The sequence below is a fragment of the Bombina bombina genome, chromosome 4 (genome assembly GCF_027579735.1).
Source record: "Bombina bombina isolate aBomBom1 chromosome 4, aBomBom1.pri, whole genome shotgun sequence".
Lineage (NCBI taxonomy): Eukaryota > Metazoa > Chordata > Amphibia > Anura > Bombinatoridae > Bombina > Bombina bombina.
Window position 1 is genome coordinate 88,596,431 of NC_069502.1, and position 21,112 is coordinate 88,617,542.

General features: G+C 42.6%; 1 protein-coding gene across 1 annotated transcript in view; it reads right to left on the reverse strand.

Moving 5' to 3' along the window:
• Positions 1–19,859: 19,859 nt before the first annotated feature.
• Positions 19,860–21,112, reverse strand: part of PINX1 (PIN2 (TERF1) interacting telomerase inhibitor 1) — a 431,187-nt gene continuing 429,934 nt past the window's right edge. The window contains exon 7 of the mRNA XM_053709538.1: positions 19,860–20,713. Within this exon, the coding sequence (XP_053565513.1) occupies positions 20,114–20,713 (600 nt within the window). The 3' untranslated portion in view covers positions 19,860–20,113. The remainder of the gene's footprint in view (positions 20,714–21,112) is intronic.

Genomic DNA, 21,112 nt, shown 5'->3' on the forward strand with positions numbered 1-21,112 from the left:
ATAACTATCAAAATAAATACTATTACTTAATTACTATTACTTAAAAAGTAATTACTATTTACTTAAAAAGGTAGAAACTGATAAGGTTAATTTTTTTAATTTTATATTTAATTGTTTTTATTACATTTTTGAAACAGGAATACAGAAAATACAGTTGTACATATAGTTTGCAACAAAAAGAAAAAAAACAGAGCTGCAGAGGTGACATGGAATCAGAGCACGTTACTATATACTGTATATAGGAGTTCGTCATTTTGTAGAGAAATACATAGTATACCTCAAGTAAAGAAATACCGCTATACAAAGCAATGGGGGTTTCCCCCGTAATCTGGGGGGGGGGCAACATTATGTTACATAATAAAGGTTAGTAATACAATGACAGTAGATCTAAGTTAATGTTACCTTTATTCCCATATGTAAAAAAATATCTGCAATAAAATCTTGTTTGCCTAAGAATGTGTAGTGTATTTTTTCTAAAGATAAGATAGAATCTACTTCTCTCTGCCACATGGAGAGAGTGGGGGTTTGTGTAGACTTCCAGAACCTGGGTATAAGGCGTTTGGCACAGTTGAGCATGCACCTAATTAGTTGTCTACGATAAATGCAAGGTATGGGGGGAGTGTTGTGCAAGAGGACTACACTATGAGAAAGTATGACGTTATCCCCAGTGTATTGTTAATACATCTGGAAATATCCTTCCAATATGTTTGTAGGAGGGGACATGTCCACCAGATATGGGATAGGTTTCCTGTTCCGCCACAGTGCCTCCAACACAGAGAGGAGGAGTTTGGGTAGATGCTATGTAGACGATGCAGGGTTAGATACCATCTAGATAATAGCTTGTAGTTCATTTCTGCGAACATTAATGAAGGAGATGATTTTTTAGTTTCCACAAAAATATGGCTCCATTGGGTTTCAGTTAGGGTGAGATTAAGCTCTTTCTCCCATTTAGCTATATAAGAGGGTTGTTTGGCTGGGTATGAGCCTCTAAGCAATTTGTATATGATAGAGATGTGGGATCTCGTCATGTCTGAGGTCATGCATAGTGTTTCAAAAGGGTTGAGGGGCCTGGTTAAGTCATTAGTGTAGGGGCTATTTGTTATGGCGTGTCTTAGTTGTAGGTAGGGGAACCAGAGGTGGAAAGGGGGGCCGAGCAGCTGGGAGAGTTCCTGTTGTAAACGAATCTGGCCATTGTTAAGCACCAAGTGTGCCGGGACATTAGAGGGTGAGTCAGCAATGGTCGGGGTCTGCAGGGAGTGTGGTTGTAGTAGCAAAGGATTATTAAGGAGAGGAGTAAGGGGTGAGAGTATAGTAGAGCCTGGATTGTCTGAGGCTAGGGTTTTATCCCATACTTTCAGGGTAGCGGCCACATAATAGTTTTTGTGGGCTTCAGGGGGTCTATGTCTGGGAAGGGTCCAGCACAAGTCTCCAAGATTATTTCCGCCAATTAAAGAGGATTCTAATTGTACCCAGGGCTTCTGATGATGCGAGTGTTTCCACGCCACTATCCGAGCTAAAAGAGCCACTCCATAATACGCAGTGAGATTTGGGGCACAAAGACCGCCGTGCTCTCTGTCAAGATATAACATGTTCTTAGTCACTCTGTTGCGTTTCTGTGCCCATATAAAGGAATCAAACAATTTTTGCTGCTGTATTAAGTATGAGGGAGGAATGTCTAGAGGAAGGACCTGAAACAGATATAGAAATTTGGGGAGGAGATTCATTTTGAGTGCATTAACCCGTCCCATCCACGAGAGATGGCCTTGTTTGTGCCACACCTCAAGGGAGGTTTGGGATTCCCTCTGGAGAGGGACATAATTCAGGTCGAACAGGTCCGACTGGGAGGGGGAAATGTCTATTCCCAAATATCGTATCTTATTTGTGATCTGAAAGGAGGTGTGAGATGTAATGAACCTGGTGTCTGCCTCTGAGACATTAAGGGGCATTAGCTTAGACTTTTCCATATTAATCGAGAAGTTTGAGACCTCTCTATAGCTATCTAGTTCAAGGAGCAATGACGGAAATGAAGTGGAAAGGGAACTAATTGAAAATATAATGTCGTCCGCATAAAGAAATTTTTGTTGAGATTGCCCAAAAGTCATACCCTCAATGCGATCGTTTTTTCTAATCTTGGCAGCCAACACTTCCACAGTTAGGGCGAACAGTAACGGAGATAGGGGACAACCCTGCCTTGTACCATTACTAATTGAGATCTTTCGAGATAATGTGTTGTTAGCACTGATGCTAGCAGTTGGGCCCTGATAGAGAGACTGAACTCGAGAGATCAGTGTTTTTGAGAATCCGAATTTCGACAGGGTGGCCCAGAGAAAATCCCAATCCACCCTGTCGAAAGCTTTTTCTGCATCAGTGGAGAGTAAGATAACTGGGGTCTTGGTGGTGGTGGCAGTGTAAATAGTTTGGAGAACTCAAATTGTGTTATCCTTGGCCTCACGGCCAGGGATAAAACCCACTTGGTCAGTATGAATAAGTGAAGGGAGGATAATGTTTATTCTACTGGCTAACAATTTGGCATATAACTTGACATCAGTATTAATCAAGGAGATGGGACGATAATTAGAGACCTGCTCCGTGCCTTTACCTGGTTTTGAAATGACAGTTATTGTAGCTTCCAATAAAGACTGGGATAGATGGCAATCTTGACCCAGTGAGTTACACATTGTCAGAAGATGGGGACTCAGATGAGCTTTAAACAAGTGATAACATTTAGGAATAAACCCATCTGGGCCAGGGGCTTTACCCTGAGGGAGAGTCTTGATGGCTAAGAGGATTTCCTGTAGAGTGAAGTGTGAGTCTAGGGCCTCTTAGTTTTCTGCAGAATAGGGAGTTGGATTTGCAAAAGATAGTTGGTAATCTTGGTGAGTTTGGAGTCGGATTGTGACGTTGGGAGATTGTATAGGGAAGAGTAGTAATCTGCAAATTGATTGACTATTTTGGTATTTTTTGAGAATGAGGATCCAGAGGGGCACGCAATTTTCAAAATAAAGGTTTTATATCTCTTCTTTTTAAGAGATCTGGCCAGTAATCTACCAGTTTTATTGCTTTCAATGTAGAATTTAGATTTGGATGTGAGTGCACGTAAGTGGGCGTTTTTATTAGGTGTTGATTGAGTGCTTCCCTATCCTGTTGTGACTGCAAAAGAAGCTGAGGAGAGAGGGGACTTTGTCTCAGTGCTTTTTCGCTATTCTGAAAGTTAGCCACTAAGGTTAGATATTGTGCTGCCCTTTGTTTGCGTAGTTTGTGTGTATGATTAAGGATCACTCCTCTAATATAGCACTTATAGGCCTCCCAATTATTAGTTGTAGAGGTAGCGGTGGGGTCATTAAAGTTGAAATATTCAGTTGTTTTTTCTATTATGTCAGTGGTTATAAATGAGCCTCAGAGTATGTGTTCATTAAGTCTCCAATGTTGCTGGTGATGAGGTCTAGAGGACCACGTGAAGGTGGAGCATGTCATACTATGATCGGACCAAGAAGTATGGTGGAGCCTAGAGTCCAATAGGGTAGTTAAAGTATTCTGGTCACAAAGAATGTAATCTAAGCGAGAGTAAGATCGTTGCGGGTGGGAGAAAAATGTAAAGTCCTTAGTGATGGGATGCATAATTCTCCATGTGTCAAAAAAGGGTATTGTTCTGAGAGCTAGCCAATTAGCCTTAATCTGGGTATACCGCATGTAAGATTTACCTGTAGATGTGTCTAGCGCTGGGTTTATAGGAAAGTTAAATTCACCTCCCATAATTATTGGGCCTTTGGAGATATCCACTAATTTATTGATCACTGAGCGAAAGGAGGGTGAGGGGCAATTATATATTGGCCAAAGTTTGGGGTCTACCATAGTATAGTCCTACCAGTATTAATATCCTTCCTTCCTGGTCTTGGTATTTATGTAGGAGAACAAAGGGAGAGCCCCTCCTGAAAGAGATACAGACTCCGTTATGTTTAGACGGTCCTGAATTCAGGAAGTGTTGATCAAAGTATAGATGTGATAGAGTGGGTTCATTATTATGTCTATGTTTTTTTTGTAAAAATCATGGAACGCAATGGAGCATTTCTGCGGGGATAACAGACCCTTAACATTTTGTGAGGCGATTTTAAATTGGTTTACTGCTGGATGTTGTGCCATGTATTCCTAAATGAGAAAGTAGTTGCTGAGTGTTTTATGTGCGCGCGAAAAAAGAGATGTCACCTCTGCTTGGTAGGTGTACTCTGTATATAGAGCTAGTTGGCCTGTAGTCAGAAAGACAAACAAGCACTAAACATTTAGAGGCAAGGAAGGTGAGGAAGGAAAATTGGGGGGAGAGATAGGGATGGAGAGAGGGAAGGAAAGGTACCTGATGGAGATTAATCCGGCAGGAAGAGATGAGAGTAGTGTGTAAGAAATGAAATAGAACAAAAAAAAGGGGAAGTACGGCCCGACGGGGCCCTCCCCAACTGTCGTATTAACATATGTAATAAAGGATGTTTAAACAACATTAAAACACATGTGCTCTATTGGGAAAATATAAATTAGTCCATCTTGGTTCACAATGGATAATGATAAAACACTCAGGACCTCTATGTCCCTTAAATGGGCAAGTAGAGGTGTTTGCATCAACAGGGGATATAGTAGAACGATTGTTAATACTAGTGGATTTTCAGACCGCAATTTAATCACAGCCTGAGTATAAATAGGAAAAACAACACAATGTAGGTTATCTTAACTCAATAAACATTTCAACAACAGCGTCAAAAGGTAATTAACCTAAAAAGGAAAAAGAAAGATTAAACATAAAAGCATTGTAAAAACTACGAGTGTTCGTTGTTTTCAAAATGGTCATACTGACCCAGAGAATTGAGTCCCAGAAATAATAAACTAGTTTAAAACCCTGAAAAGAAAAGTTAAACAAGTTAACATGAAAAAAAACTACGAGTGCTTATTGATTTCAAATTGGTAATATTGACCAGGAGAGTCATGTCCCTAAGTCAATAAGCCAACTTAAGCAGCTGTCTCTTTATATGAGAGTCAAATTTTAATGCAAGTGGTGTAGTTTGCGGGGTTTTGGCACCCTGCCTATCATACTCACGAAATCCTGAGAGGGCAGTTCACCGTATTAGGAAGAGTCCAGCAGGTTATTTGGATCAGGGCTTTGTCTCTTTCTAGCTTGCTTGCTAGGTATCTCAGACCATAACCTTCTCTGTGGTTTTGCAGGCAGTGATGCAGCTTTTGGCGGTGGGGGATCCGGTGCCTCTGGGGGCTGGAGATCAAGTTGCTTGCAGAAATCGGGTATGCCAGCAGGGGTATAACATTCATAGCGCCTGCCATCTTTAATGGTAAGGTTAATTTTTTAAAGCACATAGTGAAAGTTAACCTACCTTGTTATGGTAACAAAAGGGTCTACCCTTTACATACTAATTGCGCTAGGTCCAAGATATAAAATGAAGATCACTAGATGAAAGTTAGTCACAGCATCTGGTCCCTAACTTACAACCACACAATAAATGCATTCAATTAAACAGACTGAGAAACAAACAAGGGTGACACAAACCCTTTGTAATTTGACTGCACATCTCATGACCCTGCAAAACTTACAGCCCTGGATACTCAAAGACAGCTATACAGCTTTCAGTGGGTCAGGCAGTTAACCAAAGTCAAGCCTGGGTGCAAAGCCCATAAGGAAAGTTATAAAACAAAGAGGAAGAAACATGGTCCTGGGCCTAGCAAGACGTGACCAAATAATAATAATACTAACACTTCCATTTTGCTTTTACCCTAGCTGTGTGCTTGCAAGAGAGTGCCAGACTTTCTATGTGATATCAATATTTTTGTTTTGTAATTTTCCCTAAGGGCTTTGCACTCTGGCTTGACTGAGGTTAAAGGGACATTATGCACTAGATTTTTCTTTGCATAAATGTTTTGTAAATGATCCATACAGGTTTTTTTTTTTTAAATGAAAAGTTTTGCTTATTTTTAAATAACATTGCGCTGATTTTCAGACTCCTAACCAAGCCCCAAAGTTTTAGAAGAATACTGATATACCTACTCCAACTTGCTTCTGTTTGTGTAAAGAGTCTTTTCATATGAATAGGAAGGGGGGGGGTGTCTGCTCTTCTTGCTATACAACCACTTTCAGTGGGTTTTCCAGCTAACCTTTTCAAAAGAGCTAAACTGGGAGCTTCTAAGTAAGTTTTTAAACGGTTTTATACTAGATGTTTATATCAGTATCTGTGCATATTATTCTTTTTAGTAGTGTCTATTACATGCAGTTATATGAAAAACAGAATTTATGTTTACCTGATAAATTACTTTCTCCAACGGTGTGTCCGGTCCACGGCGTCATCCTTACTTGTGGGATATTCTCTTCCCCAACAGGAAATGGCAAAGAGCCCAGCAAAGCTGGTCACATGATCCCTCCTAGGCTCCGCCTACCCCAGTCATTCGACCGACGTTAAGGAGGAATATTTGCATAGGAGAAACCATATGATACCGTGGTGACTGTAGTTAAAGAAAATAAATTATCAGACCTGATTAAAAAACCAGGGCGGGCCGTGGACCGGACACACCGTTGGAGAAAGTAATTTATCAGGTAAACATAAATTCTGTTTTCTCCAACATAGGTGTGTCCGGTCCACGGCGTCATCCTTACTTGTGGGAACCAATACCAAAGCTTTAGGACACGGATGATGGGAGGGAGCAAATCAGGTCACCTAGATGGAAGGCACCACGGCTTGCAAAACCTTTCTCCCAAAAATAGCCTCAGAAGAAGCAAAAGTATCAAACTTGTAAAATTTGGTAAAAGTGTGCAGTGAAGACCAAGTCACTGCCCTACATATCTGATCAACAGAAGCCTCGTTCTTGAAGGCCCATGTGGAAGCCACAGCCCTAGTGGAATGAGCTGTGATTCTTTCGGGAGGCTGCCGTCCGGCAGTCTCGTAAGCCAATCTGATGATGCTTTTAATCCAAAAAGAGAGAGAGGTAGAAGTTGCTTTTTGACCTCTCCTTTTACCGGAATAAACAACAAACAAGGAAGATGTTTGTCTAAAATCCTTTGTAGCATCTAAATAGAATTTTAGAGCGCGAACAACATCCAAATTGTGCAACAAACGTTCCTTCTTCGAAACTGGTTTCGGACACAGAGAAGGTACGATAATCTCCTGGTTAATGTTTTTGTTAGAAACAACTTTTGGAAGAAAACCAGGTTTAGTACGTAAAACCACCTTATCTGCATGGAACACCAGATAAGGAGGAGAACACTGCAGAGCAGATAATTCTGAAACTCTTCTAGCAGAAGAAATTGCAACCAAAAACAAAACTTTCCAAGATAATAACTTAATATCAACGGAATGTAAGGGTTCAAACGGAACCCCCTGAAGAACTGAAAGAACTAAGTTGAGACTCCAAGGAGGAGTCAAAGGTTTGTAAACAGGCTTGATTCTAACCAGAGCCTGAACAAAGGCTTGAACATCTGGCACAGCTGCCAGCTTTTTGTGAAGTAACACAGACAAGGCAGAAATCTGTCCCTTCAGGGAACTTGCAGATAATCCTTTTTCCAATCCTTCTTGAAGGAAGGATAGAATCTTAGGAATCTTAACCTTGTCCCAAGGGAATCCTTTAGATTCACACCAACAGATATATTTTTTCCAAATTTTGTGGTAAATCTTTCTAGTTACAGGCTTTCTGGCCTGAACAAGAGTATCGATAACAGAATCTGAGAACCCTCGCTTCGATAAGATCAAGCGTTCAATCTCCAAGCAGTCAGCTGGAGTGAGACCAGATTCGGATGTTCGAACGGACCTTGAACAAGAAGGTCTCGTCTCAAAGGTAGCTTCCATGGTGGAGCCGATGACATATTCACCAGATCTGCATACCAAGTCCTGCGTGGCCACGCAGGAGCTATCAAGATCACCGACGCCCTTTCCTGATTGATCCTGGCTACCAGCCTGGGGATGAGAGGAAACGGCGGGAATACATAAGCTAGTTTGAAGGTCCAAGGTGCTACTAGTGCATCCACTAGAGCCGCCTTGGGATCCCTGGATCTGGACCCGTAGCAAGGAACTTTGAAGTTCTGACGAGAGGCCATCAGATCCATGTCTGGAATGCCCCACAGTTGAGTGACTTGGGCAAAGATTTCCGGATGGAGTTCCCACTCCCCCGGATGCAATGTCTGACGACTCAGAAAATCCGCTTCCCAATTTTCCACTCCTGGGATGTGGATAGCAGACAGGTGGCAGGAGTGAGACTCCGCCCATAGAATGATTTTGGTCACTTCTTCCATCGCCAGGGAACTCCTTGTTCCCCCCTGATGGTTGATGTACGCAACAGTTGTCATGTTGTCTGATTGAAACCGTATGAACTTGGCCCTCGCTAGCTGAGGCCAAGCCTTGAGAGCATTGAATATCGCTCTCAGTTCCAGAATATTTATCGGTAGAAGAGATTCTTCCCGAGACCAAAGACCCTGAGCTTTCAGGGATCCCCAGACCGCGCCCCAGCCCATCAGACTGGCGTCGGTCGTGACAATGACCCACTCTGGTCTGCGGAAGGTCATCCCTTGTGACAGGTTGTCCAGGGACAGCCACCAACGGAGTGAGTCTCTGGTCCTCTGATTTACTTGTATCCTCGGAGACAAGTTTGTATAGTCCCCATTCCACTGACTGAGCATGCACAGTTGTAATGGTCTTAGATGAATGCGCGCAAAAGGAACTATGTCCATTGCCGCTACCATCAAACCTATCACTTCCATGCACTGCGCTATGGAAGGAAGAGGAACGGAATGAAGTATCCGACAAGAGTCTAGAAGTTTTGTTTTTCTGGCCTCTGTCAGAAAAATCCTCATTTCTAAGGAGTCTATTATTGTTCCCAAGAAGGGAACCCTTGTTGACGGAGATAGAGAACTCTTTTCCACGTTCACTTTCCATCCATGAGATCTGAGAAAGGCCAGGACGATGTCCGTGTGAGCCTTTGCTTGAGGAAGGGACGACGCTTGAATCAGAATGTCGTCCAAGTAAGGTACTACAGCAATGCCCCTTGGTCTTAGCACAGCTAGAAGGGACCCTAGTACCTTTGTGAAAATCCTTGGAGCAGTGGCTAATCCGAAAGGAAGCGCCACGAACTGGTAATGCTTGTCCAGGAATGCGAACCTTAGGAACCGATGATGTTCCTTGTGGATAGGAATATGTAGATACGCATCCTTTAAATCCACCGTGGTCATGAATTGACCTTCCTGGATGGAAGGAAGAATTGTTCGAATGGTTTCCATTTTGAACGATGGAACCTTGAGAAACTTGTTTAAGATCTTGAGATCTAAGATTGGTCTGAACGTTCCCTCTTTTTTGGGAACTATGAACAGATTGGAGTAGAACCCCATCCCTTGTTCTCCTAATGGAACAGGATGAATCACTCCCATTTTTAACAGGTCCTCTACACAACGTAAGAATGCCTGTCTTTTTATGTGGTCTGAAGACAACTGAGACCTGTGGAACCTCCCCCTTGGGGGAAGCCCCTTGAATTCCAGAAGATAACCTTGGGAGACTATTTCTAGCGCCCAAGGATCCAGAACATCTCTTGCCCAAGCCTGAGCGAAGAGAGAGAGTCTGCCCCCCACCAGATCCGGTCCCGGATCGGGGGCCAACATTTCATGCTGTCTTGGTAGCAGTGGCAGGTTTCTTGGCCTGCTTTCCCTTGTTCCAGCCTTGCATTGGTCTCCAAGCTGGCTTGGCTTGAGAAGTATTACCCTCTTGCTTAGAGGACGTAGCACTTTGGGCTGGTCCGTTTCTACGAAAGGGACGAAAATTAGGTTTATTTTTGGCCTTGAAAGGCCGATCCTGAGGAAGGGCGTGGCCCTTACCCCCAGTGATATCAGAGATAATCTCTTTCAAGTCAGGGCCAAACAGCGTTTTCCCCTTGAAAGGAATGTTAAGTAGCTTGTTCTTGGAAGACGCATCAGCTGACCAAGATTTCAACCAAAGCGCTCTGCGCGCCACAATAGCAAACCCAGAATTCTTAGCCGCTAACCTAGCCAATTGCAAAGTGGCGTCTAGGGTGAAAGAATTAGCCAATTTGAGAGCATTGATTCTGTCCATAATCTCCTCATAAGGAGGAGAATCACTATCGACCGCCTTTACCAGCTCATCGAACCAGAAACACGCGGCTGTAGCGACAGGGACAATGCATGAAATTGGTTGTAGAAGGTAACCCTGCTGAACAAACATCTTTTTAAGTAAACCTTCTAATTTTTTATCCATAGGATCCTTGAAAGCACAACTATCTTCTATGGGTATAGTGGTGCGTTTGTTTAAAGTGGAAACCGCTCCCTCGACCTTGGGGACTGTCTGCCATAAGTCCTTTCTGGGGTCGACCATAGGAAACAATTTTTTAAATATGGGGGGAGGGACGAAAGGAATACCGGGCCTTTCCCATTCTTTATTTACAATGTCCGCCACCCGCTTGGGTATAGGAAAAGCTTCTGGGAGCCCCGGGACCTCTAGGAACTTGTCCATTTTACATAGTTTCTCTGGGATGACCAACTTGTCACAATCATCCAGAGTGGATAATACCTCCTTAAGCAGAATGCGGAGATGTTCCAACTTAAATTTAAACGTAATCACATCAGGTTCAGCTTGTTGAGAAATGTTCCCTGAATCAGTAATTTCTCCCTCAGACAAAACCTCCCTGGCCCCATCAGACTGGTTTAGGGGCCCTTCAGAACCATTATTATCAGCGTCGTCATGCTCTTCAGTATCTAAAACAGAGCAGTCGCGCTTACGCTGATAAGTGTGCATTTTGGCTAAAATGTTTTTGACAGAATTATCCATTACAGCCGTTAATTGTTGCATAGTAAGGAGTATTGGCGCGCTAGATGTACTAGGGGCCTCCTGAGTGGGCAAGACTCGTGTAGACGAAGGAGGGAATGATGCAGTACCATGCTTACTCCCCTCACTTGAGGAATCATCTTGGGCATCATTGTCATTGTCACATAAATCACATTTATTTAAATGAGAAGGAACTCTGGCTTCCCCACATTCAGAACACAGTCTATCTGGTAGTTCAGACATGTTAAACAGGCATAAACTTGATAACAAAGTACAAAAAACGTTTTAAAATAAAACCGTTACTGTCACTTTAAATTTTAAACTGAACACACTTTATTACTGCAATTGCGAAAAAATATGAAGGAATTGTTCAAAATTCACCAAAATTTCACCACAGTGTCTTAAAGCCTTAAAAGTATTGCACACCAAATTTGGAAGCTTTAACCCTTAAAATAACGGAACCGGAGCCGTTTTTAACTTTAACCCCTTTACAGTCCCTGGTATCTGCTTTGCTGAGACCCAACCAAGCCCAAAGGGGAATACGATACCAAATGACGCCTTCAGAAAGTCTTTTCTATGTATCAGAGCTCCTCACACATGCGACTGCATGTCATGCCTCTCAAAAACAAGTGCGCAACACCGGCGCGAAAATGAGGCTCTGCCTATGATTTGGGAAAGCCCCTAAGAATAAGGTGTCTAAAACAGTGCCTGCCGATATAATCTTATCAAAATACCCAGATTAAATGATTCCTCAAGGCTAAATATGTGTTAATAATGAATCGATTTAGCCCAGAAAAAGTCTACAGTCTTAATAAGCCCTTGTGAAGCCCTTATTTACTATCTTAATAAACATGGCTTACCGGATCCCATAGGGAAAATGACAGCTTCCAGCATTACATCGTCTTGTTAGAATGTGTCATACCTCAAGCAGCAAGAGACTGCTCACTGTTCCCCCAACTGAAGTTAATTCCTCTCAACAGTCCTGTGTGGAACAGCCATGGATTTTAGTAACGGTTGCTAAAATCATTTTCCTCATACAAACAGAAATCTTCATCTCTTTTCTGTTTCTGAGTAAATAGTACATACCAGCACTATTTTAAAATAACAAACTCTTGATTGAATAATAAAAACTACAGTTAAACACTAAAAAACTCTAAGCCATCTCCGTGGAGATGTTGCCTGTACAACGGCAAAGAGAATGACTGGGGTAGGCGGAGCCTAGGAGGGATCATGTGACCAGCTTTGCTGGGCTCTTTGCCATTTCCTGTTGGGGAAGAGAATATCCCACAAGTAAGGATGACGCCGTGGACCGGACACACCTATGTTGGAGAAATTGGTGTACACTGTCCCTTTAAAAGGACGTAAAACAGGTTGAGATCTGTGCATATCCTAAAAGGGCTCATTAATTAAAAATAGTTTACAAAAAACCCCCATAAATTATGCTTACCTGATAATTTCATTTCCATCGAGGCGAGGAGAGTCCACGGCTTCATTCATTACTGTTGGGAATTAAGAACCTGGCCACCAGGAGGAGGCAGACACACCCCAGCCAAAGGCTTAAAATACCTTACCCACTTCCCTCATCCCCAGTCATTCTGCTGAGGGAACAAGGAACAGTAGGAAAAATATCAGGGTATAAATGGTGCCAGAAGATGAATTTAATTTAGGTCCGCCCATCGGAGCTACGGGCGGGAGCCGTGGACTCTCCTCCCCTCGATGGAAATGAAATTATCAGGTAAGCATAATTTATGTTTTCCATCTAAAGGGAGGAGAGTCCACGGCTTCATTCATTACTGTTGGGAACATATACCCAAGCTCTAGAGGACACTGAATGAAACCGGGAGGTTAAAAGGCGGACCCTAATCTGAGGGCACTACAGCCTGCAAAACCTCTCCCAAAAACAGCTGCCTTACAAATTTGCTCCATAGAGGCCTCATTCTTGAAGGCCCAAGACGAAGCTACAGTTATAGTTGAATGAGCCGTGATCCTCTGAGGAGGCTTATGTCCCGCTGTCTCATAGGCCAAGCGAATCAAGCTCCTCAACCAAAAAGACAAAGAAGTAGAAGAGGCCCTCTGCCCCTTGAGCTTCCCTGAATACACCACAAAAAGAGATGTAGGCTGTCTGAAATCCTTTGTAGCCTGAAGATAGAACTTTAGGGCACGAACCACATTTAGGTTATGAAGTAACCTTTACTTAGAAGAAGAAGGGTTAGGACATAAAGAAGGAACAACTATTTCTTGATTGATATTACGGTTAGACACCACCTTGGGAAGAAACCCCAAACAAGTGCGAAGCACAGCCTTATCCACATGAAAAAACAGAAAGGGATGCTCACATTGCAAGGCAGCCAGTTCAGAGACTCTGCGTGCCGATGCAATAGCCAACAGGAAGAGAACCTTCCAGGACAGATTCTTTATGTCAACGGAATGCATAGGCTGAAACGGAACCCTCTGCTATACCCTAAGGACCAAGTTTAAGCTCCAAGGAGGAGCAGACTATTCTAGACAGAGCCTGAACAGAAGATTGAATGTCAGGGAGCTCAGCAAGTCTCCTATGCAACAAGACTGACAAACCGAAATCTGTCCCTTTAAGGAACTAACCTTCATCTTATGCCAAGGATATCCATGCTTCTCACACCAGGACAAGTAAGTCCTCCACACCTTATGGTAGATGCGACGAGTGACTGACTTCCTTGCCTGAATTAGAGTATCAATCACACTTTCAGAAAAGCATCTCTTGGCCAAGACTAGGCATTCAATTTCCACGCAGTCAGCCTCAGAGAATCGAGATTTTGATGCTGAAAGAGGCCCTGTTCCAGCAGATCCCTGCGACAGGGTAACCTCCATGGTGGAGAGGATGACATCTCCACCAGATCCGCAAACTACATCCTCTGCGGCCACGATCGAGCAATCAGAATGGCCAAAGCTCGCTCCTGTTTGATGTGTGCCACTACACGAGGTAGAAGTGGTAACGGTGGAAAAATGTAAGCTAGGCTGAATCCCCAAGGCACCGCTATCAGCTCTGCCTGGGGATCCCTGGACCTTGACCCATATCATTGCTAGGGAGCTCCTCGTACCCCCCTGATGGTTCATGTAAGCCACCGAGGTAATGTTGTTGGTCTGGAATCTGATGAAGCTGAACGACCCCAGAGGAGGCTAAGCCTTCAGAGCATTGTAGATTGTTCGGAGTTCCAGAATATTTATCGGAAGGACAGACACCTCCCGGGACCATTTTCCTTGTGCCATCCTGGCACCCCAAAGAGCCCCCCCATCCTGCCAGACTGGCGTCCGTGGTCACAATCTCCCAGGACAGTCTCAAGAAGGATGTCCCCAAGGACAGTTGCTCCAGACGGATCCACTAAGAGAGGGAGATCCGAGTCCGAGCATCTATAGATATCTGCTGTGATAGAGCTAAATAATCGCCGTTCCACTGTCTCAACATGCACAATTAAAGAGGTCTGAGGTGGAACCTGGCAAATGGAATGACGTCTATGCTTGAAACCATGAGCCCGATCACTGAGCCACCAAGGGGCTTGAGGAGGACTGAAGGACAAGACAGGTGGACGCAATCTTCCTGGGTCAATGGTCTGTGAAAAATATCTTCATGGACATAGAGTGTATTATCATGCCCAGGAAGTCAACCCTGTTGCTGGGAACCAGGGAACTCTTTCCTGAGTTGATCTTCCAACTGTGAGATTGGAGCAAAAGAAAAAGAGCGCTCGAATGATCCTCTGCGAGACTGAGCGACGGCGTCTGGACTAGGATGTCGTCCAGATAAGGCACCACAGCATTGCCTCTGGATCTGGCCACTGCAAGCAGCGCCCCCAGAACCTTTGTGAAGACTCTTGGGGCCATTGCCAGACCAAAAGGAAGGGCCACAAACTGAAAGTGTTGGTCCAGAAACGCAAATCTTAGGAACTTGAAGTGGTCCCTGTGAATTGGCACATGAAGGTAATCATCCTTCAAGTCTATAGTCGTCATGAACTGTCGCTCTTGAACTAGGGGCAGGATAGATCTGATCGTTTCCATTTTGAATGATGGAACACTCAGAAACTTGCTTAAACACTTTAGGTCCAGAATCGGTCGGAATGTGCCCTCCTTCTTTGGAACCACAAAAAGATTGGAATAGTATCCTAGACCCCGTTCTGCATGGGGTACTGGTACAATAACGCCGAGAGAGGCAAGATCTCTCACACACTCTAGAAAGGCTTCTCTCTTTTCTGGTCTTGAAGACAGGCTTGACAGGAGGAATCTGCCCCTGGGCGAATGGGATCTGAACCCTATCCTGTAACCCTGGGTGACCATTTCCAGAACCCAAGGGTCCTGAACATCCTGCAACCAGGCTTATGAGAAGAGAGCTAATCTGTGTGTAGTGTGATAGGAGAGCCTAAAGGTGGATTCCTGCTGCTAAAAAAGTTCTTCCCTCAAAGAGAACTAAATGGTGGATAAGAAGAAAAAATGGGGTTTATTAAGCAGCACTAAAAAAAGCTAGGAAATGATGATACCAATCTAATTTATATTTTATACAATCTTGTTTATTTAAAAATTCTTATAACACATAAAAACAACAGCCAATGCTATTCCTAATTAATAAAGGGACGTCTCCCTTATACAACACTTATAAAAACAGACTAGAACAATATATTGATAAACCCTAGAATTCCAGGTAAAAAGGAATTGATTCTATAGATAACATATGGCAAGCAACAAATTTCTAAGATAAATGGTGAATTGAATAATTTCAAAGGCACAAATGTTTCAATCCTAATATATTAAAAGCAAATGGATTCAGCACTAATGTTCAAATTTATTCAACTGTAATTAGAAGGTGAGCGTAACGGCTTTGGTTCAACTGTGATTAGAAGTTGAGCGAAACAGCTTTACAGTACTTCAGTAACAAATACCGTTTTAAAGTTACACAGTTACTTTCCTTGGTCATATAATTGGCTCAGGTGTGCTGGATAGTTAAAAAGGCAAAAAACAGCCGTTATTCTGATTTAGGTGCCAAAAACAATCGTGGTTAATGGAAATGGTTAATTTAGCATATGAATACCTTGATGTCTTTAAAGTTCAGTTTGCGTGTTTTAAAAAAACGTGGTGCAAATTAGTGTAGAGGTACCTTAATCTGTCCTGGTTGCAACCTCTTATATTCTTCACTGTGAGGGATTCACAGACTGTTCCTGGTGCTTCTGATAAGTCACCTGACCTTCTCTTTGATTCAGAGGTCAGGGGTGATGTAGTTATCCTTTTTTTGTTTTCCTTTCTTCTTATAGCCCAAATATTGTTTTCATCTGGGTTCCCTCAGACTTCTTAAGGTTTGAAGAAATCTTTGGTCAGTGTTTAGCAGTAACACCGTATTCCCTGAAGTTACCAAAGGTAGATTTTAACTTGCAGGGTCAGGAGAAAAGTTTAAAGTTGCAGGGTCACACAGCTTTGTGACAGTAGTAAATGAAGTTTAGTAGAGTGTAGCAGGTCCCATTCAACGTGTTTCACCCTTCTGGGCTTTATCAAGAACGAAAGAGAGCTAATCTGCCCCCTACTTGGTCCAGAGACTGGTCGGGGGCTGCCCCTTTATGCCGATTTTGTTTTTGTTCTAAGATTGAGCCGGCTTCCAAGTTCCCTTGGACTGGTCCTCTTTCGCGGCGGGCTGCTGGCGCTGGGCCTTGTCCACACAAAGGGGACGAAAAGTAAATCCCTTAGAATCGAATCCAATCCTGGACCAAACAGAATCTTTCCTTGAAAAGGCAGGGACAACAGCCTCAACTTAGAGGTCATGTCCGCAGACCAAGACTTTAGCCACAGAGCCTTGCGAGCTAAAATGGAAAAACCTGACACCTTAGCGTACAGGCAAATAATTTGCATATTGGCATCACAGATGAAAGAATTGCTGATCTTCAGCGCCTTAATCTTATCCTGTATCTCGTCGATAGAAGTCTCCCCCTCGACCATTTTACACAGGGATTCACACCAATATGTCACAGCACCAGCAACCGCCGCTGCAGGCTGAAAAACAAACCCTGTGTGCTGAAACATCTTTCTTAACATTTTTTCCAGCTTTTTATCCATGGGCTCTTTAAACAACGAACTATCCTCAAGGGGAAAAGTTGTCCGCTTCACAAGCGTAGAGATAGCACCATCCACCTTAGGGATGGTACCCCACAGCTCAAGCTGAGAGTCCAGAACAGGGAACAGTTTCATAAAGGAAGAAGGGGAAAAGAAAGAACCTAATCGCTCCCATTCATTCTTAATTTTATCAGCCATCTTAACGGGAACCGGGAAAGTCTGAGGTACTACCCTGTCCTCGTATACCTTATCTAGTTTAGGAATTGAAGGTTGCTCCGGAACCTCTAGAGTAGCAAGCACCTGTTTCAGCAAAAAGCGCAAATTCTCCATTCTAAAACTAAAATCAGGCTCGTCCGCAGCCGGAGGTTTAAATGACACGGACCTCCTCCGAAGAGTCGGAGTGGGCCTCGTCATCATATAATGCCACTGGGATTCCCATCGGCATAGACAACCCCTGGGCCAGACCGCCATGGTACACCCTATGCTTGCGCTTAGCAGAACGTGGTAAGGCATGGATCACTTTCGAAACCCCCAATTCAAGTTGGTCCGCAAAGTCAGACGGCCAACAAATCTCTCCCGAAGGAGTAACGGTTGGACCCCGGGACGCTGCATGTGCAATTGGAGATGAATGCAGAGAACACACATCACGGGACGAGGAACCCTCAGAGGTGGACGGCTCAGTAGTACTAGACATCCGTTTACATTTAGATGTCGCAACTTTATCAAGGCATGTGGAACATAGTTGAGCAGACTGATCTACCAGAACCTCCTCACAATAAACACAGGAATGAGACTTTGTTAAAGAGGGAAAACCCTCTAATGCGTCAGAGTCCTTCATAGCTTGCGCTTTTATAATGGACTAGCTTAACTTATAAATAGGCACCTTTATACCTCCAATGGCCGGGGCACGCACCACCTCCTAGGACCCAGACAACAGAAACTGTTTCGTCTCCTGCGCTGCTGATCAACAGAGGAAGAGAGATAGGCACACCTGGTCACATGGAATGCCTGGCAGGACCGCCACTACACTAAGGAGAAAAGCGCCAAAAAGGACCGCGCAATACTCCCGCCAGTAATCGGAAAGTTCCACACATTGCCAGAGTCTCATCTTGCACATAACGCAGCAATGACACAAACAATATCATGTATAACCCCCCCCCCCCTGTTCAATAATCCCCTTACTAGGAATATTAACCCTTGATTCTATAAAGATAAAAAGGCGTCACACTGTGACCTTGTCTTCCGTGTTATCATTATGTAATAAAAAATGAAACACTCTTACTAGAATCTACGCCGTGGAACAGGAACACGGCCCTTCAAGTGTGAGAGGTTAGTAGCCTCGCTCCTGACATGGACTTCAGTGTAAAAAGCAGGCAGCGAAACTCGTCAACACTGATTGCTTGTGGAGCTGTTAATGAATCGGGATGGTTTCGCAGAAAGACTCTCCCTGCATCTCCGGACTCTAACTTTTGCCCAGGCTCTCACTGAGAGGCTGACAGGACTACTTAAAACTCCAGTCCCACTGCAAAGAGTACTACCCTCCATAAGAGACTACTCCGAATCCTCGGCACTTCTCTGCCATCCTCCTGTGACGAAGGGCAAAGAATGACTGGGGGATGAGGGAAGTGGGGGAGTTATTTAAGCCTTTGGTTGGGGTGTCTTTGCCTCCTCCTGGTGGCCAGGTTCTTAATTCCCAACAGTAAAGAATAAAGCAGTGGACTCTCCTCCCCTTTAGATGGAAAATTGTTTAAAAATTGCTGGCAAGTATTTTAAAATAATTTTCAAAAATAAGCAAAATGAATTAGATAGCTAAGCTGCCTGAAAAAGCCAACTCCACCCCCTTATCAGTGTTTAAACACAGGCATTGTATTTCAATTGAGTTCACAACTTCTAGGCATGCTCCAGCAGATAATCCCTATGCATTGTTGCATTCTACCAAAACAACAATAGATATAGATACAGTCATAGAAGGAAATGTGTGAGGGGAGTTAGAGCTTTACAATTCAGAAACTAAAAAGAAAGGGTTAATGGCGAGGCACTGCAGTATAAATTTGCAGGTAAAGTAATTAAAGTACATATTATATTTTGTCTCTATCCCAACTTGTTTTTTATGTCCCTTTAACTGCCTGATTCCCTAAAAGCTGTGCAGCTGTCTGTGAGTACCCGGGGCTGTGAGCTTCGCAGGGTCATGGGATACATATGTCTGGAACATTTCGAAAGGGGCTGTGAGTTTTGCAGGGTCATGTGTTTTGCCGTTTCTATGTTTCTTAGATTATATATATATATATATATATATAGATATACACACACATACAGTATATACATACATACATACATATATATATATATATATATATATTCATCACTATTAATAATAATGTGCATTTAAATTAAAAGCTGGGTCAAAAGTAAACATTTACTTCTAGAAACTGTGGCTAACTGATGTGCTTCACGTCCAAATTACGTTCTGAAATATAAACATGATCTGCTTTTATCAAGGTGGAATTTCATGTTTATTTTGTAAGATCTATCAGTTTAGAAAGTAAAATGGTTGTGAATGCCAACAGATAGGCAAACACATTAACAATGGCACTGCCAGCTCAATAAAACTCTTGCGGTAGCCTCATGCTTTATGCTGTACAGTGCACGTACCTGCTTGGCAAAAGGGACATTTGGCATAGAATCAACAGGAACTTTTTTCTAAAAACACTGGCACAGACAGATATAATCCTTTAATTAGACTTTTTTATACAAAAGAAAGTTTTTTTTAATTCGGCACATAATTTCGGTAAGTGGACAATTACCGTAACGTTGCTTTAGTAGCATATCTGTACTGACATCAGCATAGAGGATGTAACATGAAAACTAATCTGGGTACACAATGTTATGGGTCTGTTTTGCATTCACATACTTTAATCCCAGTGGCAATATCTGAAGTGTAAAATCAAAAGAGTTTACAGTTACATTTGGTCTGGGAATAAGATAGAACAAATACACTGTTTGAGCTTTTTATTGGATGGCACAAAGATTTCTGTACAAATTTGACTCTGATATGGCCTTGCATATGGCACCTATTGGGGAAAATAAACACTTTTTATATAAATGTACAGTTTTCAGATGTGATAATATACCAATTTGTTAATTCATTCAATAATAAGCTAAGCCAATAAAAAAAGAAAATATTTATGAATAAAAAAGACCATGTTCCGAGGTTTTACTCAATTTAGGGAAACTAGTTAGGCCTTTTTTTAATCTGATTGATTTTTCTTTTTCTTCTTTTTCTTTTTCCCAGACTGCTCAGTAAGCATAGGACCCTCCTCCTCCAGCGCCTCCTTGTTGTCAGTACTTTCCTCATATTCCCTTTTGCTTTTCTTTTTACGCTTTTTGGGTTTCTCACGTACAGTTTCACACTCAGAGGTTTCAGAAGGCTCTTTATCCTCCGTTGTATTCTCAGTGTTCTCAGAAATCATTTCTTTATTCTTTCGCTTTTTCTTTGACCTCTTCTGTGATTCCTGATAATCAGTGCTACATATAGAATCCTCATTCTCTAGATGTTTAACAGTTTCAGGTTCATCTAAACAATTTGAATACAAATCTCTGTCTTTTTTCTTGTGTTTTTTCTTTTTGGACTTCTGCTTTGTTTCTTCCGGAGAAATCTCATCTGGATTTGTATCTTCTGGGGCAGTTTCCCCATATTTTGTTTGGGATTTCTTTAGCGCTGCCATACGTATGGCAAAATACTCATTTACTGACATTGTGCTTGTTATGGTGTTTGTAGGTTCAGAGTCATTTGAAGGCGTCTCTTGTTTGTGTTCTTCACTCTCCTCTGAGTCAACTTCCAATTCCTCCTAAAATAAAATAAATGAATTGTGTTAAAGGGACACTCAAGTCAAAACAAATTTTTATGATTCAAAAAGAACAGCAGTTTTAAGACCCTTTCCAATTTACTTCCATTATAATATTTTGCAGTCTTTTTATAGTCACACTTTCTGGGGAACAAGATCCTATTGAGCATGTGCACAAGCTCACAGGGTATACGTATAGTATTAGTTTGAGATTGGCTGATGGCCATCACATGGTTCAGGGGGCCCGGAAAATGGGAGAAAAAATAAAGTTGTCAGAAAAAAAAAATGCTGCTTATTTGAAATTCAGAGTAGGTGTTATTGCATTGTCTTTTTACTATGCACGTGTTAATTATTTAATTCGACTGCATTGAGTGGTCCTTTAACTAAATCAATAGTTACGAA